The sequence below is a fragment of the Salmo trutta genome, chromosome 30 (assembly GCF_901001165.1).
Source record: "Salmo trutta chromosome 30, fSalTru1.1, whole genome shotgun sequence".
Taxonomy (NCBI): Eukaryota; Metazoa; Chordata; class Actinopteri; order Salmoniformes; family Salmonidae; genus Salmo; species Salmo trutta.
In genome coordinates this window covers 35615659-35642236 of record NC_042986.1, presented here as the reverse complement: position 1 = coordinate 35642236, position 26578 = coordinate 35615659, and the positions used below count along the sequence as shown (strand labels likewise).

The 26578-nt window shown below is 39.7% G+C and overlaps 1 protein-coding gene across 3 annotated transcripts; it reads right to left on the bottom strand.

Moving 5' to 3' along the window:
* Positions 1 to 336: 336 nt before the first annotated feature.
* On the bottom strand, positions 337 to 24534 carry otud5a (OTU deubiquitinase 5a). Of its 3 annotated transcripts, none has more exons than XM_029723971.1 (9): positions 23716 to 24534; positions 20943 to 21033; positions 6332 to 6396; positions 6092 to 6248; positions 5480 to 5628; positions 2524 to 2712; positions 2159 to 2363; positions 1902 to 2015; positions 337 to 853 (listed from the first exon to the last, which is right to left on the bottom strand). In XM_029723971.1, the coding sequence occupies exons 1-9, from the start codon at positions 24268 to 24270 to the stop codon at positions 732 to 734; spliced, it is 1647 nt and encodes a 548-aa protein (XP_029579831.1). In that variant the 5' UTR covers positions 24271 to 24534; the 3' UTR covers positions 337 to 731. The 3 variants fall into 3 exon arrangements, with proteins under 3 accessions (XP_029579831.1, XP_029579829.1, XP_029579830.1); XM_029723969.1 differs by having other exon boundaries at positions 20943 to 21036; positions 23716 to 24533; XM_029723970.1 differs by having other exon boundaries at positions 2524 to 2709; positions 20943 to 21036; positions 23716 to 24532.
* Between the last annotated feature and the right edge of the window lie 2044 nt (positions 24535 to 26578).

Genomic DNA, 26578 nt, shown 5'->3' with positions numbered 1-26578 from the left:
CTGTCACTATTGCAGCCAAATGTCCTGCAGCTCATATTATGGCTGTTATTGTTTGGAGGTAATCCTTGCAGATTAATTTGTGAAAGAAATGCTTCCGGAAGGTTAATGTTAATTTTAGGTGGGAGTAAAAAACAGCGCCCAAAGGGAAAAAGTGGGCGGAGATAACAGAGAGAAAAAAAACCTCACATAAATGGGAATTCCATTGAACTCGTTATCTACAAATCCAATCAATTATTCAGGTAAAATGCAATTCAATATTTAGAAGTGTATATCAATTCGAGTGGGTATGAAATTAATAAGTACAGTTATAGCAAAAAGAAATACACAAAAATGCTGTTTTTCAGAAAGATTTCCTCTTTTATTCCAAGAAAAAAAAAATGTATTTTCATCCCAAACAAGAAAAGAAAATAAAACAAACTTATATTAACCAATCATTAAGAGGATAAGTATGACCATTTTTATATATTTTTTCTTCTTGTTTTCTATGATGATATTGGTTGTGTTCAATTAAACATGCAACTAAATAAGTCCAATGATGGTGTCTATGGTATTAGAAAGGAAGGGGGTGGAGTCTGATTATGCTGGATCTTTATTGGTAGGTGTGGAGAGGCAGAGATGGATGATAGGGAGAAGGAGGAGAGAAGACTGGATGGTTACATGATGACGTTTGGATTTTTCCCCGTTCTGCCACCTTCCTTCCAGGGGATGTTGTGTGTGCTTGATCCCCTTTATCAACTGCTGTCTGGAGAGGGTTCTCTATGCATTGAGTTCTTCTTCATGCTGTCGAGGTACTCTTGTTGTGAAACGGCCAAGACTGAGGCCAGAATCTCATCATCCTCCCAGTCTGTTAAGCCTACACCATAGAGAAAGGGAAAAATACACATTCTAGCATTCTAATGTAAGAGGACTTTGAGAAGAAAATCTGGTAGTTATTTTAAATCAAGAGGGGTATTGGAATTACTAGTTTATAAAATATTGTTAGTTGCTGTTTATATTCTGCACATTAGCGACAGTGGTTAACATAGATTTTGTTTGGGTTGAAAAAGCTTGTACACAAATACAAATGTGGCAGTATATGCACCCAATCACGACCCAGCCAATATGAGAGGGAGGTAATTTCAGGTGAAGTGCATCTGTTTTTAGCTTTGCTCCCGCACCACACCCTTGTTTCATGTTTCTACTATTCTACGTTTTTACAATTCTTCTTCTGATTTCCTGTTTGTTTTCCTTTCAGATACAGAGTAGCTAAGCGATAGAATATACCATCATGAGAAATGATCATTTAAAAAAATACATGTCCTATGGTGACCCAAATACTTTAAAGATACATGTATGTATAACTGATAGGTGCACACACACAGTTTTTAAAAATGTACATTATGTACATGAAATTATTTTGTCTGTAATGTATTTTTCGTTATGTGTCGGAGCCCAGTATGATTGGCTTTCGCCATTGGCGTTGGCTAATGGGGATCCTAATAAATCTAATAAAAAATAAACATTGTGATGATACACTGTAACCTATCATTATCATTTGAAAGTTATGTAAAACAAAACAAAAATGTTCCACTAATCTCTAGTATACATATGTTGTTATTCAAGTGTCTTCAGTCCAGCAGCAGCTACAGCACCGTGCTGTCACAACAGAGGATGTGTAATAACACTGTCTAGAACACTGTCATTGATATGCCTTATGTTAAGGATTGCAGCTAGTGATGAAAACTATCCCAAGCGAAATATTACATCTCAAACTGAACATACTACCCATTCTATGAATAACATATAAATAACATACAACAGCAGTAATTGCCCTAAGGGGACAGATACAGTTGTTTGAACTGAATTGAATGCATTAATTTGAGTAAGTCTTTAAGTAAAGAAAGAGCAAGTGGTTATCTTACCAAAAGCGGTGGGTGACATTTCTTTCATGATAGCACGGTACTCCAGGGCCGGGTACAGAGACTTCAGAGAGGAGGTGGGTCTATCAGGCCCAACACAAGCCTGGTTGCTGGGACCTAGAGTAGGGGGCAGAGAGACATTCCCATCATCAAATCAGGATTCTTTACAAAGATGAAACCCTACTATTCCAATGTTCATTTGATACACAACCCTCTCAGTTGATTCATGACACTTCTGATGGTTTGTCACAGTGACTAACCTGGGGCACAAGGTGAAGGGGGCTTGGACATGAGGGCTGCCCCAGCAGGGGAGGGAGGCTTGTTGCTTGTGTCTGAGTGAGAGGGGTCAGTGTTCTCCGGTGAGGGAGCGGAGCTGCGCTGCCGGGGCGAGCGGGCACTCCACTCCTCCAGACCACTAGAAGATGCTGCGGTGGCCGAGCTGCAGGTGGCACTAGCCTTACGGGGCTGGGGGGAGAGCGAGACATGGACCTCATTAAAAACACATGCCAGCTGCTGCAACACTTCAATACTGGACACTAGATTCATATGAACCAAATGTGGTACTATTGTCTTTCTAAGAAGGATGTCACTGAACTGCTCTTCAATCTTCCACGTTTTCTCTCACCTGGCGCGCCTGCTTCTCTTGGTCCTGGAGCCACTGCAGGTAGGACTCCCTGGCCACCTGCTCCTCAATGGCCTCGTTGGTGGCCTCCCAGTCCGTGGCTCTCTTCTTGTCCTCCAGCATCTGCTGCTCAATCCACGACTCCTCAGAGGTCTTTATAGCGTTCTTCATAAGTGACTGGTCTACATACTGCTGGGAGGGAGGGAGAGGACAGAGGTCACTAACTGGACATAAAACTGAAAAAAATCCATACAGTTACATATCGGGATATTATTTTTGATGATATATCGTATCGACAATATCATTTTTGTACTAGTTGGCTGGGCCTGCACCAAAACTCAATTTTTAAAATAGGGATCCAAACTCATTTTCTCATGGCTCACTCTCTTGTGATAGTGATTCACTCTCTTTTCTCAATCTCTCTCTCTCTTGTCCCTCTGCAGCAGACATATGGTGAGCAATATGCACATATAGAATCATGAGAATAGCATTACATATCGCATTGGCACCTAAGTATCGTGATAATATCTTATTGTGAGGTCCCCGGCAATTCCCAGGCCTAGGGGACAATGTGTAACGATCAAGTAACAATGTGTAACAAACAAGGCAATGTGTAACGAACAAGTAACAATGTGTAACAAACAAGACAATGTGTAACGAACAAGTAACAATGTGTAACAACCAAGTAACAATGTGTAACGAACAAGTAACAATGTGTAACGACCAAGTAACAATGTGTAACGAACAAGTAACAATGTGTAACGACCAAGACAATGTGTAACAAACAAGGCAATGTGTAACGAACAAGTAACAATGTGTAACAACCAAGTAACAATGTGTAACGAACAAGTAACAATGTGTAACGAACAAGTAACAATGTGTAACGAACAAGTAACAATGTGTAACGACCAAGTAACAATGTGTAACGACCAAGTAACAATGTGTAACAACCAAGTAACAATGTGTAACGACCAAGTAACAATGTGTAACGACCAAGACAAACTCTTCAGATCCTTCACACCTTATCAAGGAGATTTGACAAGTTGAGTCTGCTGGCTATCAAGAGAATGTTTCGCTATCTGTCTAGAAATGACTCCAGGTCTTTGATATCTTTGTCCATGCGTGCATTAGTAAGAGACAATCAGGACACTCAGAATTTAGCAAATGGAAAAACTGCCTCTAGCCTTTCTGGGAAAGCATGCCCGTTTCCTAATCTAAGGCTAAATGGAGATGGCTAGGTGTGTGGCCCTCTATGTGGGAGCTCCACCCATGGTAGACAACATGTCCTTAGCGCCTGAACTGTCCGACTGCACAGTCTGTTCCCCATAACGTCATGGTCCTCTGCCCTGCTCAATATGATGAATGAGACCAATGCACAAAGATCACAGCAAGTTCCCAACTAGCAACAACTCCTTAGGCCTACCGATAACATCTGATGTGCTTCTAAAGCACTTTGAGTACCCAAGATACCTCAACAGTGCCACCGTTATCTAGCTAGCACTTCATGACAACCGCAATGTTATGAAGCTGTTTACTGACAACAAATCACACTATTAAGACAATATGTTATTTATCTTACAAATTTGAAAATTAAAGAAAATAAAGTAGATAAGAGACTCTCCAACCACATTTATGTGTGGAATCAAAACATTGCCACTTCTAACTGGCTCAAACATCTGCCAACATTCAACCAATAGCAATACAAAACAGGAATCTTCAATAAATACGATATACAAACAGCTAATCTGTTGAGTGCTACAGTGGTTTTCCTGGTCAAGGAGCCCAGGCTAGTGTTTTCTAATTACTGTGGGGTCATTCACCATGATGTGCTGCTTGTTGATCATGGTAGTGTTATCATTAGGCATCTCAACACAAACAGCACAGTGTACTGCTAATAGGCTCCTCCAGAGAGACGGGGACATGTGGAATGTTGCCCCTCTCTGAGCTCAGCCTCCCTTCCTTTGATGTGTATGTGTTCTGAAAGTGGGACACTCCAGGCCACACGCTCTCGTCTCGCAGGGATCTTAAGCTATGATGACCCAAAGACTGTCACCTCTCTCCCACTTTTCCACTCTGACTGAGTCTGCCTGGCTGCCTGACTGTGTCTGGATGGACCCATGGACGTCATCCATTTCGTCAGGGGAAAGTCACAAGATCTCCGAATGATTCAGTTATGAAAGATTTCAATTGCACTATTACACAACCAACGCAGCATCCAAAAAGCCTTTATAACTTTATGCGGCTAATCAATTAAGTCAAATTTGATAACAACCACCTGTTTAAGACAGGAAAAGGCAATGGAACCGATAACAACACTAACAGCAATGCTAGCCAGCTGCTAATTGGTTAATGTCAATAAATCAAATAATCATGAACTCAACTTAAACTGCTCGTCACTGAAATGACACTGCAATGTGAGATGTGTCTGTGACTCAGAGGCAATGCAGGCTGCCAGCTGGAACATGTCAATGCACTGAAAAGCAACGATTAGGCAAGAGTGCTTTCAAACAATCATTTAGCGTGACAGAGGGGTCAACTGAGTCACACACAGGAAGAAGACAGTCACACCATCGTAAACTGGGCCAATATCCATAGCATCGTAAATCAAGGTGAATCAAGGAGAATCAAGGTGAACCAATTAGAATCAAGGGAACCTAATGAAATTCTCCAGAACGCACATTTAACCTTTATTCTGACAGGGAGCCATGCTGAGACCAAGGTCTCTTATAGATGAGCCTACATAACACTACCACTTGTCCTCAAATGACATGTTTTATACATCTAAATACTGTTTTTATTTTCTAGTAATGTAAGAGACCTGGTGAATGCACCAATTTGTAAGTCGCTCTGGATAAGAGCGTCTGCTAAATGACTTAAATGTAAAATGTAAATGTAACAACCACAAGGATATATTGCCCATTTCAGTGTTAAATCCTAAAGACAAGATGTAGGTACCCACCCCTGGTTTTAAAGCAGGAAGCCCAAGGCCTACTCCAATTGTCGCTTTGTTGGGGTTCACCACAGAGTTGTAGTGAATGTTACGATGGTAGCTGACTCTGATTGGTTCGTCATTGTTTTGATGAATGCCATGGAACGTGTTGATTGGTTCTGGAAGAGAAAAAAAAGAGTTTAACAGAACTACGTGATCAATGTAGTGCACTACTATGGCCACACTTATTCAGAAGATATTCCATTTAAAACACTAATGTCCAAATTGTCTAGATTTTAATCAATAATAAAATGGCAGTTCTGTTTGAAAAACAGTCCAATTACTCACAGGAGTACCTATTAGTAATCTCTCTCAAGTAGGCCTATACGTCAAAGGCCATAAAACTCAAAACTTAAACTGTGTACAGTAATAATAATATATTCTATTTAGCAGTCACTTTTATCCAAAGCAATTTCGTCATGCTTACATAAATCTTTACGTATGGGTGATCCTGGGATTCGAACCCACTACCCTGATGTCTCAAGCGCCATTGCTCTACTGACTGAGTTACAGAGGACCTACCAGAGGACCATTAGCTCTGATAATAATGCACCTGGCATGGCCCACTGCTGAAAAACACACCTGTGCCCTCCTGGTAAACTTCCACTGGTCGATTGTACATCTCTGCCATAGCCTGCATCTCGATATGGTTCCCGTGGCAGTTGTTTTTCCTCTTCCTGTTGATGTACGTGGTGAAGTCTTCTGTCACGTAGTTCGAAAAGTAGTCTGCATTTTTCGTCTGAAATTAGAGAACACATTTCCATTATGAAAAATCCCAACAGGTGAAATCTGCCTGGTAACCAAAAAAATAAGAAAACTTACCAAGTAGTCCATGCAGTGTTTACGGACAACTTCATGCATATCTTGGTCTCCATATACTTGATCAGCTGCAAACAAGAGGGAATTAGGTGTTACAACAAAATGCAACATACATCTTTCTGACGAAGGCTAGATCAAATTAATACGTATGAAGTAGCATATGACTGACAAAGTATGATTAATGCAGTTGTATGTAATTTACAGTACCAGTCAAACATTTGGACACACCTACTCATTCAAAGGTTTTTCTTTATTTTTACTATTTTCTACATTGTGGAATAATAGTGAAGATATCAAAACTATGAAATAACACATTTGGAATCATGTAGTAACCAAAAAAAAAGTGTTAAACAAATCAAAATAGATTTGAGATTCTTCAATGTAGCCACCCTTTGCCTTGATGACAACTTTGCACTCTTGGCATTCTCACAACCAGTTTCTCCTGGAATGATTTTCCATCAGTCTTGAAGGAGTTCCCACATATGCGGAGCACTTGTTGGCTGCTTTTCCTTCACTCTGTGGTCCAACTCATCCCAAACCATCTCAATTGGGTTGAGGTTGGGTGATTGTGGAGGCCAGGTCATCTGATGCAGCACTCCATCACTCTCCTTCCAGGTCTTGGTTTTGGGTCATTGTCCTATTGAAAAACAAATGATAGTACCACTAAGCGCAAACCAGATGGGATGTCGTATTGCTGTGGTAGCCATGCTGGTTAAGTGTGCCTCGAGAATTCTAAATCCCCACACCTCCTCCTCCATGCTTCATGGTGGGAACTACACATGTAGAGATCATCTGTTCACCTACTCTGCATCTCACAAAGACACAGCGGTTGGAATCAAAATCTGAACTCATCAGACCAAAGGACAGATTTCCACCTGTCTAATGATCATTACTTGTGTTTCTTGGCCCAAGCAAGTCTCTTCTTCTTATTAGTGTCCTTCAGCAGTGGTTTCTTTGCAGAAATTCGACCATGAAGGCCTGATTCACAGAGTCTCCTCTGAACAGTTGATGTTGAGATGTGTCTGTTACTTGAACTCTGTGAAGCATTTATTTGGGCTGCAATTTCTGAGGCTGGTAACTCTAATGAACTTATCCTCTGCAGCAGAGGTAACTCTGGGTCTTCCTGTCCTGTGGCGATCCTCATGAGAGCCAGTTTCATCATAGCGCTTGGTTTTTGCATCTGCACTTGAAGAAACTTTCAAAGTTCATTAAATGTTCCTAATTAACTGACCTTCCCGGCTTAAGGTGATGATGGACTGTCGTTTCTCTTTGCTTATTTGAGCTGTTTTTGCCAAAATATGGACTTGGTCTTTAACCAAATAGGGCTATCTTCTGTATACCACCCCTACCTTGTCACAACACAACTGATTGGCTCAAATGCATTAAGGAAAGAAATTCTACAAATTAACATTTAACAAGGCACACCTGTTCATTGAAATGCATTCCAGGTGACGACCTCATGAAGCTGGATAAGAGTGTGCAAACTTGTCATCAAGGCAAAGGGTGGCTACTTTGAAGAATCTCAAATATAAAATATATTTTGATTTGTTTAACACTTTTTTTGGTTACTACATGATTCCAAATGTGTTATTTCATAGTTTATGTCTTCACTATTATTCTACAATGAAGAAAAATGTAAAAATAAAGAAAAACCCTTGAATAAGTAGGTGTCCAAACTTTTGACTGGTACTGTAATCAATATGAATCTATAGGACTATTTTATTAAAGCAGGTGCAAATGCTTTATCATCAGTATTGCACATTTGAATGCATAAGATGGTAGATTGACTATAAAGGGGTATTTTGGCGGGCTTTCTCTTTGGTTGCATCCCCAGCTATAAGTGATCTATATAGAGATATGAGTTGAGTCACTTGTATTATCCACATATGTAAACAAAACTAAAAGGTTTCCTCTCCACAGACCCCCCTTTCCTCAACCAGCGCAAAATATGCAAATGAGCACAAGTTTCAGTCTTCATTCCGGCAAGTCACATGGTACTGTAAGCCGCAAAGATTCTGAGAAACTCTTAGTCAATTTCCTCTTTCTCAGCATCAACCTGCTTAACCAGGGCAGGAACAGAAATACATTTAGCAAAAATGTTTATGGAAATAGAATAACAGTAAAACCTATCTTACTTCCCACCACCAAACATATTTTTTAACTAAATAAAGATATCTATAATGCAAACTAAAAAGAGTAAACAGCCTCAATGTTTTAACCTGAAGGATGGTGACTAAAGTCTTTGAAAAATGTCAGTTCCAACAACTGTCAGTGCCATAATGTCAATATTGACAACGTAGTCTTGAATTTCACTACAAAAAAAAAAGTGTTTTGAAGCTTGTGTATGACTAGCACAAAATATTCTAGTTCCCTTGTGACTGAATGTTCTCATGGCAAGATGTGGCACTGACAACACTCCAAGTGGCTAGTGTTGGATGGAGGGCACATTTTCTGGCAGGTCCAGTTTGTCATTATGCCTCAGCAACACGCCTGAATGAGCTGCTCATGGTGTTCCTGACCTTCAACATGTTCCTCACTGTCACTCTGGACAGAGTCAGATTTAAACAAATAGGCCTACAATACATAAAGATTGACACAAAGGACGACAGTTCAAGGTTCAAATACAGATGTATGGATGTTTATCATTCAGCAGCCTGTGACCTACTGGTTTAAAGAAGTGGTGGAGAATTAGGTGAGAAGAGACGAGTCACATGTTTGACTGCTTTCAGTACCCAATTCCCCGATGAGGTTGAGATGTAATGGTCTATGAACCAAGTTGACTCCAGTGAAGTATGACATGGACAGGTGTAGGAGGGCTGTTTGAGATGGGGATTACCCCCAAACCCATTGGTGTAAATCTGACTCATCTGCCAAAAATCCCATTCTCATGAGATCTTTCCACTGCACGTTTCAGTTCTGAACAAAACAGAAAGGACTAGGACCTCATTTAATTATGTGGTTGTTTTGTCATGTAGCCTTCAGTCATTTTCTAAAATAACTAAAATCATCAATGAAGAGTACAAAGGGTGATTCCACGCCAGCAGGAGCAGAAAACATTTTTGGTATCTCAGATTGTTCTGGTAATTCTCACATAAACTTCATTAGGAGGAAGGATGTTTGAAATGCTTTTTACATTTGTATCACAAACCATTTTTTAGAAAATCCATGATGAAAGTGTCTGTTTTAAGCCCTTTTTAGACCCGTACATGTAAGACCCTCTGATCTGTGAACTGTACACAATACAGACATCTTTGTGTCATTATATTCCTTATAGCAGTGGACACCATCCTTTTCTGAGTACAGTTCACTTTTGCAGTCAAAAAGCAAGCAGAGATCTACCACTCAGACTTTTTTTTTTTAATATTACTTACATTTTTTTGTTTATTACTATTAACCTAATAAAACAGTTCTATGTGAATGAGGTTTGTGCAGTAGGCCTAATACATTATCACAGCATATTGGCTATATGCCTGGCCTGACAATATTGTTCTTCTCAGACCATATTCTCAGACCATATTTCAAAACTCAAGCTTTGATTACAAAATAGATCAGTTGGTGTAGCACTTGCGAGGCACAGCTGAGCATAAATGTAAATAATTATATGTTTTATTTTAATGGACTGATGGTACCTGCATCTAATGGTCATGGTGCTTTCAAGACAACTGAAAAAAACAAGGTCAAATCATGATGTCAGTGATCTTCAGGTTGGAGGTCTAGAAAGATGCCACAGTTTCTGACATTGAATTCCGAGTTGGATGACCGTTCAAAACCATTTTTCCCCAGTCGGATCTCGCCCCCTCCTCCGAGTTCCCAGTTGTCTTGAACACGACATTAGTCTCAGTGGAGGGCGGGCGAGAGCAGCATAGGGTCCGCCTCTCACGGCCCCTGCTCTCTCCTTCCTATGGTGAGACTGACCAGAGAGAGGGGACAGCTTCTTCCACCTGATGGTGAACTCCAGTCGCACCGAATCTGCCTCATGCACAAATTCATGTAGTTTCTATGACCAAATAAAGTGAAATAATCCTCTCTATTGATATAGACAGGATAAGCTGCTAATAATAATAATAACGCAGGACTATCGATACTCTTGGCTACTGATTCATAGCAGCGTGAGTGAAAGTAGTGAGAAGCATGTTTTGTAATAGTGTTGAAAAAGAACAGTGTTGACAGTGCTGAACACGTTTTTTAACATGAACTCACTCATAAAATACAGCAGCTCTTTGCTGTATTCTTTGAGTCTCTCCGTGGTCATGGTTTTAAAAGTGATTAAATCTTAGTTAGTTAGTTAGAATCAAACTTTGCTGTGGCCGGGGTTGTGGAAGCTCTGTTGGGACGGTGATATGCGCTATCCAATTGGGCAGTGCGTAGGAGCACTTCATTTAGCCACAGATCTCCCGGTCCACTGGGTAAGTGGAGTCTTTTCAGACAAATTAAATGGTTCAAAATAGGAACACTTTGCTTACCCGGTGCGCAGGGCTTCTGAATCAAGTGCACCTACCGCCAACAGTGCAACACAAATAAAATATAAAAAAGAGCACAAGCCTTTTATCACAGCCTTTATCGTTGGCTTTTCTACAGAAATGTTTGGTGATCAACTAGGAATGCCTTGAAGATTGACCGGTTGGTGACCCCTGCCTTATAGTGTGCTCCAACATACATTCTGAAATACACATTTTCACATTAATTTATTCAACATTACAACTATTAGTATGAATATCATAAAACGACCCTTTTTGACTTAACTTGTTTGTTTTTTTGTGGAAGAACATAGTCTTCAAACTTCAGAGTGAGTTCTCTGGTACTTATAATGATATGCCCCATTTTGACCATAGAATGCACACCGTGTATAGCAAACATTAAGAAGACCTTCCTAATATTGAGTTGCAAAGGTAAATTACCCTGACAGATGAAAATGCACATCATTTACTTACTTAATTCAATTATCAACGAAATTGGCTAATAAATAGCTTAATGCATGGCTGGCTATTACTGCCTGCATTTTTTCCAGACACAGATTTAGATGAAGGAAGTTGAATTCACTTGACCCATGTATTGTTTCACTTGATAGAGGAGCAAATCAGAATGAGTTTTCCCCCCACAAAAGGGCTTTATTACAGAAAGAAGAACTCCTCAGTTGTAGATTGAACAACAATGACTAGCTACGGATTCATAAATTATGTTTGGAGATGAGTAAGTGAGTGAGTGAAAGAGATCCTCGCGTGTCTGTCTTGGGAATGAGAGCAGAGGAAGAGCCATGTTATAATCCAATCGTTGCAACAGGCTCAACCGATACCCCGCCCGTCTCTTTACAGACAGAAGAAATAGCCAACAGTCATTTAGCACACACAGTGCTTCACACTGTTTGAATGAAAGAGAGATGTGTGTTGGCAGCTGAAATTGTTTTTTTGTTCCTCTTCTGATCATGGACAATAAAAAAAAATATTTAAAAAAATAGACTTGTGTCATAATCATATTTGGAAAATTCATATCAGTTACAATACTTGTTTTGTCCGAGTACTCGGTACATGCCTACCATTTACCATTCACGGTGCTCATAAAACAGATTAAAACGGATTAGAACTTCAGAATCACTCCGGAAATGTGATGTACTTGTAGAGTATATTGTTCTAAACAAAACCTCTTAAAATGAACAATCTAAAAAAGGGAAGTCTGAGATATATTATTCATGTTGAATAGATTCATGTGTAAATGTGTATTTCAGAATGTAGACATACTCCATATGTTAGAGAACAGTATAAGAACTATGACACCGAGATGTATCATGTACGGATCACAGGGTCTTACAGGAGGCATGAATATGTCTGAAAAGGGGCCTAAAATGGTGACTTTTATCATGATAAAACAGAAGAAAATAGTAATACAAATGCAAAAAAAAAAAAGAATGGCAATAAGTTTCTATGTGAGAATTGCCAGAACAATCTGAGATACTGTACCAAGAATATCACCCCAAAGGAACCTAACAGTGTTCTATGGGTATGGTTGGTGAATATGATGAACTGGGGTTTGATGCCTGTCAGAAAACATGACCAGGCAACTGGTCAATGAGGAGGAGACTGACAAGAAAAACGGAAGAGGAAGAAATTCTATGTGCAAGATTACTGAGAAAAGAGCTGAATAGATAGGCTACATTTCACAAGAAGAGACCAACACCACACAGAGAACCAGAAACCACATGCATACTAGCTACAACCAAGCGATAATGCAATGCTGGTAAGTAACCAATGAGTGCATTTCTAAGAAAGGGGCAGGGCTCTATGCAGATCTAGAGACAGGCAGATTAGTTAGGTTCCTACCCTGCTGGTCTGTCAACGGTTGATAAAGTTTATCTAAATTATGCATAAATTACTCTTAAGTCACCCGTCAGTGGAGAACAAGCATGTGAATAAAGAAATCTGCTCTTCACTGGAATCATATCGGCGAGGCCTGACGTTGCTCCATTGTGTCTTTATGCAGCGAGTTGTGGAAAGATAGAAAAAACTCAGTCTGTAGTGTTTTGTCAACTCAAAACAGTATTAGAGTAGGCTGTAATAAGACATGCTACTAACAGATCCTTAGAGACTGCTTCACTCACTCTACTCTGGCCAGGAAACATAGTAAAAAGGGCTGATGGCAGACTCAACTCAAGAAGATGAGAGCAGATATTGAATGCCATGAACGGCCCTGTATTCATACCATTTCAGACACCACAGTTGAGTGGACATACCCTAAAAAGTTCTTCTTCTAGTTTTTTTTTAAGGTAGCCCTGCCAGTCAGATGCAGGTGAATCATGGCTACCATTGTTGATTATTTGCTACTGAATACTGACCCACTGATCCTGGAGGAGATGAGCACCACTGTCACAGTCAAAGGCAGAGCAGTGTAACCTATTTGACAATGATACTGCCAGGTTCCAGTGACCTGTTGTACTTGACCGGACATCTCCAACTTGAACTTTGCTCTTTAAACATAAACAGATCAATAGCCCCCTACCTATGTCAACTGCATTCAACATCTAATCACAGATAAGCCCTACCTGCCACCGTCTGATCTTTTGAGCTAAAATTACACTGCGGCCTCAATGCTCGCTTCAGTGTAATTCCTACCCAAATTAGACTTCCTCAATCAGGCTGCTAGGAATAAAACTGGATGAAAGATTGCTTAAAGCCTCAATTGTAAGGGCTTATCCTGTCATTACACCCCTTTATCTCGAACTATGTCTTCACCTTCATCTAACAGTTCAGAAGCATTTCAATATGGAAAAGTTCAAACTTACTAGCTCTGAATTACTAAGCCCGGTGTGTGAGTCTAGGGGGGGACGTCCCACGTGTTGTGTGTGTGTGTGTGTGGGTGCGTGTTGTCTGTACTATTGCAACTCATAAGAGCAATGTGCAATTGGGCAAAAGGGCAAAGTGAGCAATGTGTGAACTTCAAAATGTCCAAATTAACAATTATTACTTAAGATTACCATCACTTCTGAATCATAGTATGGCACAGAAGGCTTAAGGTCATGAATAGTGTATTGTGATCAGACTGACTCTGGGTAACATTTCAAAATTATAGTGGGGGGCGATCTCCAATCTTTCTCAATTTTTCAGACGGTCGTCTATGCTGGTTGGGATTATTGCAAAACTCTGCTTTTTCGGACCAGACAGACGAAAATGTGTAGACTCACTGTAACAGTAATTAAGCCAAAGGGCACCATCTCTAAGTTCACCAGTACAGTGTGCCTTCACATACAAAATTGTGACAATAGTGTTTATTTTTCTCTCGCTTAAAAAAAAAGAAGATCTTGCCAGTTGAAGTTTCACAGGTACTACTAGCTTCGCTCATGACCTCACTGTGTAAGGTCAAAGGCCACCAAATGTGCTGTCCTGACCGGTTACATGGGTAGTGTTTTGTGATCCTTATGAAATGTGCAGTCCTGAGACCTATAAGAAGCACAGGGTCAACACAATGATCGATGTCTTTGGAATGCACCACGGAAAATTCTTAACTCCAGTTTAGCTTCAAACTGCTCTACGTTTTTGAATAGACAAATAACATGAGATCCTTAGTGGAGCAGCTTCAATGTTATCAAAGCTCAGCCAGTAGCCTTCATGCCAGTCATTTTACTACTATGAAAATGTGAGAGCATAATATCTAGATGCTCTTGTCAGCCTTCAGGCTGTGTGTTCAGTGGCTTGGGGAGTTGCAGGTACAATCCTGAGCCTCCTGGGACACTCACTCACTTCGCAAAGAAAATATATTAACTGGCTTCTACCTCAGATTGTAGGCCAAGTTGTTAATACATTTTGTAAAACAGAGAGACCAGTCATAAACTTAATTTAGGCTATGTGGATTTGGAACTTTCTTTAACAAGTTTAGACTATTTTAAAGCCCCTCTGGGCTTATTAAACACCATGACAACGCACACGACTCTCTTCCTTACTGGAGACCCCGTTACCATGTCAACATTGTCAGTAAGGAATTTCAACCACACCTTGGCGCACAATGAAATCAAAGGACTGGGGAGAGGACTGCACAGAAGTCAATAACTAAGGCCTAAATGATAGCAGCAATATACAGGCACTGCAGGGTCCTAATGGAGGGGAACCCATCAATGTTGTCATGGGAAAAAGTGGGAATTGAGAAGAGGCTATGGGTCTATCAATCAAGCCTGATTCTCTGGATGACATCATTGTTGTTGTGCAGCAAGTATCCATGTTTGGATTCATGGACAGACAGTGCTAAACAAAAATACATTCACAGTGTAAAACACAGAGTACATGTTAACTCACACCTGTCTTTTCTCTGGATGCCAGACAGAAAGAATCTCAATCATTTTGTTTACTACCACAGACAGAGAAACATTTAACACAACCCGTTCAACACAACCCAGAGTCACATGCAGCTGGAATGTGTTTTGCATAATTTAAGGCTTTCTCCGACCGGTTCACTCACTCACTCACTCACTCACTCACTCACTCACTCACTCACTCACTCACTCACTCACCTGAGAAATGAGTTGACCTACAGTCTCCACACACACAGGTTTAACTTGTTTCAGCCCTAGCATGTTAATGTGTAATTCACATTCCTGTATAGGATTGTGACTAGTGATAGTATCACTCATACCTGAGAATGCCGCAAGGTTGGCGAGAATACTGCTGGAATGTTAATTGGTATAAAACCATGGCAATAGAATTAGTAGGACATTCTGATCAAAGCAATTCTCCATGGTATGTGAACTGTCAGACATATTTGATTGATATTTGATTTTCTTGTGCGATTGGCAACGAACAAAAACATACAAACTTTTGTTTGTATCTTAGGCACACACACAAAAAAAAAAGTTTTTTAATAATAAAGTTAGTGGAATTGGCCTGTGTGGAGAAGAGATAGTCCTGGGAATGATAAGTGCTAGGCAGGGACTGTTAGTTCTGGCTCATTGGCAGTGTGCGTTCCAGTCTGTTAATCAAGAAAGGGTAGGGATCAAAAGCACAAAGGGTCTAGACTAGAGCTCCTTTTGCACAAGTGTCCCACTACCAACCAATTATCACAAAACAGGCCCGATACTGATGAGAGAAAGACAGTGACAATTCATTTCTCCAATAAGTCCTCTCAATATTAGGGTCATTGCACCAATTCAGTGCATTTTGGGAAGTGTTTACATGTTTATTTTGTTTTTTTTTACATTCTGTCATAAAGAGCCGTTGAACTTAATAAAAAACCCGTTCTAATTTCAGCAGGTTAAAAGGGAAAAAGAATTACTACAGTAATTGCCTATTAAGTGCCAAATAAAACTAACAGGGTTGACGATGTCATCTTAAATCAGTCATGAATCCCCTTGTGACAGGAGGAATGGAAGCTTGTTGCATGCAACAGGGAGTTGTAATTGAATGCAAGCTTCACCCCCAAAAATGTATAAACATTTCTAACCTGTCCGTCTATGGGTAACAGGGTTGACGCGTTCTGCTCCACCACTCACGTTTTCCACCAGATAACACAAAACAAATAAACGACTGGCTAAACTGCTTTTACACTATGATTTGACTATTAGATGTTGCTTTTGAAAGAAAAAAAAAAACATTTGAAAAAAGGCATTGTTTCACCATATTAAAACAAAAGTTCAGTTCACAGAACAGGGTTGACTTTATAATGAGGGACAGACGTAAATGAATCACTAAACACATTAAATAAATAATGATCTTCAGAAATGACGGTCAAAGCAACAAAATAACTAGGACTTTACAATAACAGTGAAAACTGCGTGGTTTAAGTGGGTTAAAGTCTTCCTAGAAGTCACAGAGGGTGCACGGAGGGACACTTTAAAAAGTCTTTATTAATATTACAAATCTGATTGATTCAATTCTCCATGTTATCTAAAGGAAGAGAACTTTGTTTAATATAAAAGGCTTTTAAAATTCAACATTGGTGCACAATTTCTACTTAAAATATCACTATTTTTGTGGAATGACCCGTTAACCATTTTAATCTCACTGATATCAATTAAATGTATCAACCAAAACAATACCAATGAAGTTCTATTATTCTGGCGCCTGTGTCAGGAAAATATTAACAGAAAGCCTCGATGGTTGACCAGGTGATTAGCTGCCTGGGTCAGAGTGGCCCCCTCCCACATGTCCACACAAAGTTTACACACAGCTCTAATGTCAAGTCGATTTCCGGTATGCATTATTCTCTGCCAACACAGAGCAAGGAAAGGGAACAAAGTGACTGAAAATCTAAAATGAATGAAAGGAGGAGTGAGGGTATTGATAATAGTGAAGGTGAGCAAGAGAAAGAAGAGTAAAGTCAAGCAATGAGATGGGAGGAATAAATTAGTGGGAATGAGTAAGTACAGTAATGATTGAAAAGGGATGCTAGGGCAGGGCTCTGTAACCACGGAGACCTTTACCTTATTCCTGCACTAGGTCTAGTCGATGACAATGTCATGATGCCACTGGCCGATACAGACTGTCACACCATTTAGCGAAATGTGGACATGCAACATATCTACACACACATGATCTTGGGTTGCAAAAATGCTAAACTTAATTGACATGGGTAACTAGCCAATAAGTATAAAAGGTTGTGTTCTAGGACGGAAGACAAACAATTGTTCCGTGAACGTTAACTTGTTATGAAAGGAAATATATTTAGATTTTAGTCATTTAGCTTATCCAGAGCGACTAACAATTAGTGCATTCATCTTAAGATAGCTAGGTGAGACAACATATCACAGTAAGCTACTTTATTGAGAAAAAATGTACTATCAGTGCTTGTAGGAAAATATACTCTAAAAATACATTATTTTGTATTGTTGTAAAATTCCATTTCAATTCAGAAAGTAGGCTAAACCAAATTCCAATTTTTCCTAATTGAGAAACACTGGAGAGAAGAGGAATTGGAATTTCAGTATTCTTCCTGAATTGAATAGAATTCAAATTGGATTGCACCCTAACCCTCCTAATCAGCGATAGAAGGAAAATACACTTTAAAAAAAAGTGTGTGTGTGTGTGTGTGTGTGTGTGGGGGGGGGGGGGGGGAATACTCTTCTGCCTATATACTGAACAAAAATATAAACTCAACATGTCTTTAAAGTGTTGGTCTCATGTTCCATGAGCTGAAATAAAAGATCCAAGATCTTTTCCATACGCACAAAAAGCTTATTTCTCTCAAACTTTGTGCACAAATTTGTTTAAATCCCTGTTAGTGAGCATTTCTCCTTTGCCAAGATAATCCATCCACCTGACAGGTGTGGTATATCAAGAAGCTGATTAAACAGCAGGATCATTACACAGGTGCACCTTGTGCTGGGGACAATAAAATGCCACTAATTTGATTTGATTTATTAAAATGTGCAGTATTGCCATTGCATTTTATGGCAATTTGATACCGTGACGAGATCTTGAGGTCCATTGTCGTGCCATTTATCTCCCGCCATCACCTCAAGTTTCATCCTGATAATGCACAGCCCCATGGTGCAAGGATCTGTACACAATTCCTAGAAGCTGAAAATGTCCCAGTTCTTCCATGGCCTGTATACCCACTCAGCATGTTTGGGATGCTCTGGATTGAGGTGTTTGACAGCGTGTTTCAGTTCCCGCCAATATCCAGCAACTTCGCACCGCCATTGAAGAGGAGTGGGACAACATTCCACAGGCAACAATCAACAGCCTGACCAACTTTGTGGAAAGGACGTGTCGTGCTGCATGAGGCAAATGGTGGTCACACCAGATACTGAATGGTTTTCTGATCTACGCCCCTACATTTAAAAAAAAAAAAAAGGTTTCTGTGACCTACAGATGCATATCTGTATTCCCAGTCATGTGAAATCCATAGATTAGGGCCTAATGAATTTATTTAAAATTGACTGATTTCCTTATGTGAACTATAACTCAGGAAAATCTTTGAAATTGTTGCATGTTGCGTTTATATATATATTTTCAGTGTAGTTTAGCTTAGTTAAGCCATAAGACATCACAGTTCAGAAGTCAGTAATCAATGATGCTAAGGATTTAAACATCTAGGTAAATTATACTCAGTGGACAGGGGGAGATATACCGCTTTACAAAAAGTGTGTTGTGGGTTAGATAGTCCAATGCTTTTTCTCAGGAACTCCAAATGTGATCTGGCCACATATGAAACCAAAGCAGAAAGTACAGCATTGAGAAATCCCCACCACAACACATCAGGTGTGGACAGGGGTGAATTACCGTCAAATACTACTCACATTTACACCACTGATGTAGAAAAACCCACCAGCATGTCGTCTGTGTATTATTGTTACATGTTGATGGCGAAATTCATTTCTATGAAATGAAACTAGTTTATGGCAAAACTTTACACTGAAGCGAAGGGAGACCTTTTTGACTTCACCTGAGAACCCTAGTTTCAAGTGAGGTGACTAAAAGAGCGTATTGCTGGGAGAGGAAGAGTGCAACATTACAATAACCCTTATTCAAAGATGGAATAACCATCAGTTGAGTGATATGTTGTAAAGCACACACAGTTGATGAAAAAGAAAACAGGTTGTTTTACTGTTTACATCTTCTCTTTAGCTAGGCCTGTTTCCAGATCAAAGAAAAATATTAACCAGAAAAACAAAGGCAAACACCTGATGACTTAAAACTAAAATAACAAACCTCCATCAGACTTCCAAATAATTTAGTGGAATGTTTTCCCATAGAGTGAAAAGAAACTAGGCCAGTCTTTTTGAGCACCTGGCTGAAGGGAAAGCGCTAGCCTCATTTCAGGACTGCTCTTATATAAGCCCATTCTTGTTCAACTATCCCAATTGTTTGGGAATGGATTGATTTCACACCTGAAGTACTGGGAGTGTGAAGAGAAATGTAACTGGTGTGAATTCATAGATGTAGGTCAATATGAATGTGGTTTCCATCCGAGCCTAAGGTTAATAACAAAGCTATGAGATCCAGATATGAGGAGCCATTCTCAGCCTGTTCTGACACCTGCAGGTGGCCGGGTCATGGCTATGCTCAATCGACAGAACACATTCAGGGAAACAATGCATTTTTTTCACAACAATGCATAAAAAAATGCAACAAAATAATGACAAAAATGAAACCCTTACAAAGTAGGCCTAAACAACGTTTTTTGGGTCAAGAAAAAAAATACACAGAAGTAATTCATTTTTTAAAAACACCAACTAGAAGCATTAGAATTGGCCCTGTGCTTTTTAACAGGGTTCATACAGTCACAGCGTCATAGAATCCACTATGAAAAACCATGGTAAAGTAGCGCCATCTAGTGTCATAAACGGAAATTGGTTGGCATTGCTCTTTACCAAATTATACCTTGATTTAGTTCAATGTCAGGTAGACAAAATGTAGGCTAACGATACCAATGTCAAAAACGTGTACATAACATTCAAGCTCCTTCATGGAGTCCATTACTGACATTCTTTCAAAATTCTTTCCACATTTCATTGGAGCATTTCACATCACTGCATTCTTTACCAGGAAGTAGGTTGGTAATCTTTGACATTGTGTAGGTAAATTAATTGATCTCTATATTTATAAAGCCCTTTTACAAAAACTCCCACTGTACCTTACATCATTAATAACCTTAAGACATATGAATTACCACATCCAATCTCAGGGATGGTTAATTCTGGAAATTCCTTCGGTCTCTACCGAGTTAGGTAAATCAGCTTTTCTGGGGTTTTTTGCACTGTATTTGAGGAACAAAATTCTCTTAAATTTGCTTATACATCTGCATTGCTTGCTGTTTGGAGTTTTAAGCTGGGCTTCTGTATAGCACTTTTACATCTGCTAATGTAAAAAGGGCTTTATAAATACATTTGATTTGACGTTTCGGTGCCTCTAGGGCAAAATAGACTTGTGATTGAGGACCTTATTACTGATTGTTTTTGTTTTTTTTATGACCGTGTTTAGTTTCCGTTTGCATTTCGTATTTGATGCAGTTTAGTAATTTTTGTAATTCAGGGCTCTTCTGTAAAAGAGACCTTGGTCTCAGTATGACTCCCTGGTCAAATAAAGGTTTAACAAATGATCAGCACATCTTTGCTGCAGGTTTTATGTTGGATTGATCGAGTTCAAAGACAAGGCCTGGGTCCATTGGAGGGCAAATGAGAAGGCTGTCCACTTACCGACAGCTCTGAAGAGACATGCTCCATCCTCTTTCATTTTTTTAATGACGAAGCCTTTCTTTTCCCCAAGCGCTTTCTCAAACCAGTGCTCCTGCTGAGAGAAATAGAAAATCTGTAATTCAATGCAATGGGTTATACAGGCAGGTCTATCCGACTACCATAGGAGGCAACCTTACATTAACGTCTCAAGTGAGCTTGTTGAAGTATTTATGGAATAACATTCCGAGTGCAGATTAGGCTAAAATAGAGTTTTAGCTACACATTTGTTTACAAAGTCTCCAATGACATGAAAGCAGACCTGTGTGCCAGTGTGAGGTTGACGCCCTCTAGAGGGGTAACAACCGAAACTTGCTCAAATCATTGAATCATTTCATCCAACTAGGGTTGAGCGATATCCAGTGGTGTAAAGTACTTAAGTAAAAATACTTTAAAGTACTACTTAAGTAGTTTTTTGGGGGTATCTGTACTTATCTATTTATATTTTTGGCAACTTTTATTTTACCAAATTCCTAAACAAAATATTGTACTTTTTACTCAATACATATTTCCCTGACACCCAAAAGTACTCTTTACATTTTGACAGGAAAATTATCCAATGCACACACTTATCAAGAGAACATCCCTGCTCATCCCTACTGCCTCTGATCTGGCGGACTCACTAAACACAAATGCTTGTTTGTTTGCAAATTATGTCTGAGTGTTGGAGTGTGCCCCTGGCTATCCGTCAATAAAAAAAACTAGAATATTGTACCTTCTGGTTTGCTTAATATAAGGAATTTGAAAGTATTTATACTTTTACTTTCGATACTTAAGTACATTTTAGCAATTCCATTTACTTTTGATACTTAAGTAGATTTAAAACCAAATACTTTTTGACTTTTACTCAAGTAGTAGTTTACTGGGTGACTTTCACTTTTACTTGAATCATCTATTTAGGGATATTTACTTTCACTCAAGTATGACAATTGAGTACTTTTTCCACCACTGGCAATATCCAGATTTTCACACGTCATACTGTTTCTTTACCATACCGGGGTATACGATATTACCGGAAGTGCACACAACGGAGCTATTTAAAAAAAAAAACCTGCACAACACAATTGAGGTAATAGGGATCTTGATCCAGGAGGGGATTGAATGTCTCTGCTGTAACCATGAAGCTTGATCACAACATCTAGCCACTTCGCTAGCAAGTTAGCAAACCAAATGCTGGAGCCCTGAGCTGGATATTATTTATTTGACATCTTAGATTTCTTATAGTTATACTTAACTTATAGTTATAAACAGTGGCGTAGCACACATCCCCACTGCCCCCGCGAGGTGGGGATGCCCCCAACCTCCCCAAAAAACGGTATTGAAAATCCTATGGTCGGTAATTCAAAATCCCCCGGTATACAGTGGAAATGGTATATCTGCCAAGCCTAAGTCAAAATGAATGAAAGAAATTCCTTGTTTACCACACCATTACATGAACATGTCTGTTTCCAACTTATGTAGGCTAATTCATTAATGACAAGTTGTATTATTACGTTTGTCCTTTTCTTACCGAGAGGTAAAATACAAATATCCTCAAATGTCTTCAAAGCCAACCGTATGAGTAGTAAGCCTATTAAGCACAGCCTTGGCTTAGTCTATTCACTTTATTCAAATCGATGTGCAACCTATTGCAATTATTTCTTCCTTTTTAAGCAAAGGCCTAGGCTACATGGTTTAAAAAGACATTGTTTGTAAACAATTGTGTAAAACAAACTTTGCCAATATTTTGGGTTATCATGGAGTATAACAGCTGTACTAAGTTCATGAGTATGTTCATGGCATTTTGATTCTTGAATAATCAAATAGAACTAGGCCTACCATTAATGGACATGACCACTGAATAGCAGAAGTAGGCTTACTATTGCTGATTGAACAATTAAATAGGCCTACTTTCTGCGATGCAAGAACTTAAAATTCCTGGTTTATTAAATAGCATCCCTGATTTGTCACTAAACAGCCTAGATATGTTCATAATGATGACAATTCTGTCAGAATAAGAAGCTATGATGAATTTCAGGAATAGACTTATTCGAGATCTTTGAGCAACTGTAGAATCTGTAAATGTAATGCTAGCTTAGCCCTCTTTTTTAAGGGATGAATATTACTTGTTTGCCTACACTAGCTTTAAATGCTACCACATCATATTTAGCCAAAGAGATATTGCTATCATGTAGCCTAATGCCATTTATTGACTAGCAGTAGATCAAACAAACTGCTATTTGCATGTGAAAATAGAATGGGATGCATTTGCTCCATTGTTTGTGACGCTGATAGTATGCACATCGTGCAGAGACTGTCTTTACTGTTAAGGCTTAATCGAAAGATGCTGCATTATGACACCTGGTACGTAATAAAAACAAATGACTGGCATACAAAAAAAGCTAGCTAGCTCATTATTTCTCCAAACTTTGAATACTTTCACATTCCATTTTAGATGATGCCTGAATTGATGTGGTTGACAGAACAGACCTGGATGGAGAAAGCAAATAACTAGTGACATTCAAAACATATACGTTTTACCCACTACTCCCAAACGGGTCATTTCTAGAACGCCCATTTAAAACCAATGTGCTACTGGTATTGCTTTATTTTGCAAAAAAAAAAAGTAGCTGTGTGAAATAAACAGTAAGAATTGTTCATATAAATGTTCATTTAAATGGCTAGTTGCGGGACGAAGGTAGTGGTCACCCTGGAGGCCATGAGCTGAACTAATGAACTACATTTTACACAGCATTACCTGCTCCACTGTCGCTGGGTCCTCAGACTGCAGTCTCGATGCGTTCTCGTATTCATCTTCACTGTTGTAACCCGCTCCTTCCTCCGAATCAGCACTGGGACCTCCACCGCCACCTCCAGCTACGCCGGGTGTTCCACCACCGGCCACCCCAGAGCAGGTTGCTTGTCGTCGCCTTTTACTCAGACCAGGCCCCGAGCAACAACTTCCAATTCCCCCACCACAACCAACGCTGCCTGACAGTTCTCCGCGTGTCCCAGCAACGCATGGTATTCCTCCAGTCCCATTACCATCCCCAGGTCCAACAGGAGACCCTGAAACCACGGGAGGGGGAGAGGCCTGCTGCGGCCGAGAGCTAGCTTCGTTCCGTCTATCCTCCCTTGTCGAAGGTGGAGCGGCTTGATAGGACCATGGTGGCGGCGAGGCCCTCGGTCTTGCACCTGTACGACCTCCGTGTGGATGTTGATGTGGGTCAGAGCCACTCCTTCTGTCAGTCTCGTCCGGGTGGTCCGAAACACCGACACTCGAGTTCGGCTTCTTCTTCGGAAGAATCGTCATGGTTGTCTGTTAGGGAGGGGGTCAACGGGGTGACGATTCCTTCTTTCCAGAATGTAGCTAGTAGGCCAACTTTGCCGTTAAGGCCGTCTGTTTTTGTGCAATATTCGACCTTAAACACTTAGGTTACAAAATATATCGATATCATCTGTTATTGGCTTTGTTTTCTGGGGATAGCTAGCTAGTTGAACAATAACAAACCGTCTCCCTCTTCCCGTCCTCCAAGCTCTCCATTCCCCACAAAACATCAACACAGATCTGACGACACAGGAACGTCACTTCCCTTGCAAGAGCTTTTTTTCAGGGTCTGTGCTACTCGGGATCCTTGGGACGTCCATACCCCCCCATTGAAGTTGACGTTTAAAAATGGTTAAGGTACGGTTATGAAAGGTTTATAGTTGAGGGTAGGGTAGGATAGGGGTTAGGTCTGGACGTTTTCCTTCGTCAATGGTCTTTCTGGGCCGTCACTAGTTACCACAGCCCCAAAGTCAAAAACCCTGCCCATTTCTACAATTTATCTTCTTAAAATTGGATTTTAAACCTAACCTTGACCTTAATTTTAACCAAACAGCTAACCTTATACTTAACCCTAACCTTAAGTTAAGACTGAAAAGCTCATTTTAGTTTTTATGAATGTTTACCATATAGCCACTTTGGGTGTGGTAACTAATGGAAACGCTCTTTGTGGCATTTTAATGATAATGGAGAACAAATGCAAATAATGTATAGATTATAATGGAAAATATAAATATTACCAGAATTTTTTTCTTTCTTTATTAATCCAGGTGTCATTGATTAAATGTTTGTTTTTTCCTGCAAGAGACCACAGTAAATGTTTGCTGGACATATAATTACATTTTAGTAATTTAGCAGATAGTCTCATCCAGAGCAACTAGGGTTATGTGCCTTGCTCAAGGGCACATTGACAGGTTGTTCGCCTAGTTGTCTTGGGGATTCAAACCGGCAACCTTTTGGTTCCTGGCCCATCACTCTTAACCGCTAGGCTACCTGCCGTCCTATAATAATCATGTGTTACTATTTTTGGACTCATATTATGAATAAAATAATTAGATAAAATGTGTGTTTGATTTTAGTATCTGTATGCACGTATTCCTAATGCAAATTCCAGCAATTTAGCCTAATTAAATCTACCCTCAGAAGAAGAGGCATTTTGGAAAATCCATATGATGACAATTGGCATGTGTCATGATTAGTTGTTATTTTTTCTGTTCATAAAGCCTTCTTTGCTTTATTTGAGTGATTGGGAATAGGGGCCCCATGGGATGGCAATTGCTTCAGCATTCACCTCTGAAATAGTAGGTCTAATAAAACAAATTAAATACTCACTTTTTGCCAAGATGTTTAGATATGCTCCAAGCCCCACTGCACAAACCTTACTGTATGTAGTATTGTTGATGTTGTGAATGTGCATAGTCTATATTTACCCTGTTGGGCCTACAATACATGGTTGAGGTGGGTCATCACATCTCTGATCAACTGAAGTTCTTTATGGAAAAATAAAGTATAATAAACAACAATATGAACGCGACATGCAACAATTTCAAAGATTTTACTGAGTTACAGTTCATATAAGGAAATCAGTCAAATTAAATAAATAAATTAGGCCCTTGTCTATGGGTAGGGGTGCAACCATGTTTGGGCCTCGCAGTGGAGGTTCCTCGGAGGAGGAAGGGGAGGACCATCCTCCTCAGTGAATTTCAGAAAGAAAAAAAATGAAACATTAAAAAAGTTATACTTTTTTGATAAAACTATACTAAATATGTCACCAAATAATTGATTAAAACACACTGTTTTGCAATGAAGGTCTACGGTATCCTTGACAGCACTCTGTAGGGTAGCACCATGATGTCGCTGTTTGGACAGCTAGCTTCCGTCCTCTTCTGGGTACATTGACTTCAGTACAAAATTTAGGAGGCTCATGGTTCTCACCCCCTTCGATAGACTTACACAGTAATTATGACATCTTCCGGAGGACGTCCTCTAGCCTATCAGAGCTCTTGTAACATGAACTGACATGTTGTCCACCCAATCAAAGAATCAGAGAATTAATCTAGTACTGAAAGCATAAGCTACAACTAGCTAATACTGCAGTGTGTAAAATGTGGTGTTTACGTGTGATCAGGGGTGTATTAATTCTGCCGATTCTGTTGAAAAACGTTTCTTAAAGGGAAGCAAACGGAACAAAACAGGGATAAACATACCTGAATATGTCCAACAGAAACTCTCGTTTGCAAATGTTGGACTAATGATTACACCCATTTTCATCTAGATGCATGCAAGAGTGTGCAAG

Excerpts from the sequence above, each read along its gene's own strand:
- otud5a (XM_029723969.1), bottom strand. The coding sequence starts at position 24,270 with ATGACGATTCTTCCGAAGAAGAAGCCGAACTCGAGTGTCGGTGTTTCG. Across the intron at positions 2,713-5,479 it reads TTCCTGCTTTAAAACCAGGG|CAGTATGTAGACCAGTCACT; the intron begins GTGGGTACCTAC and ends CCTCCCTCCCAG. Across the intron at positions 2,016-2,158 it reads CCCTTCACCTTGTGCCCCAG|GTCCCAGCAACCAGGCTTGT; the intron begins GTTAGTCACTGT and ends CCCCTACTCTAG.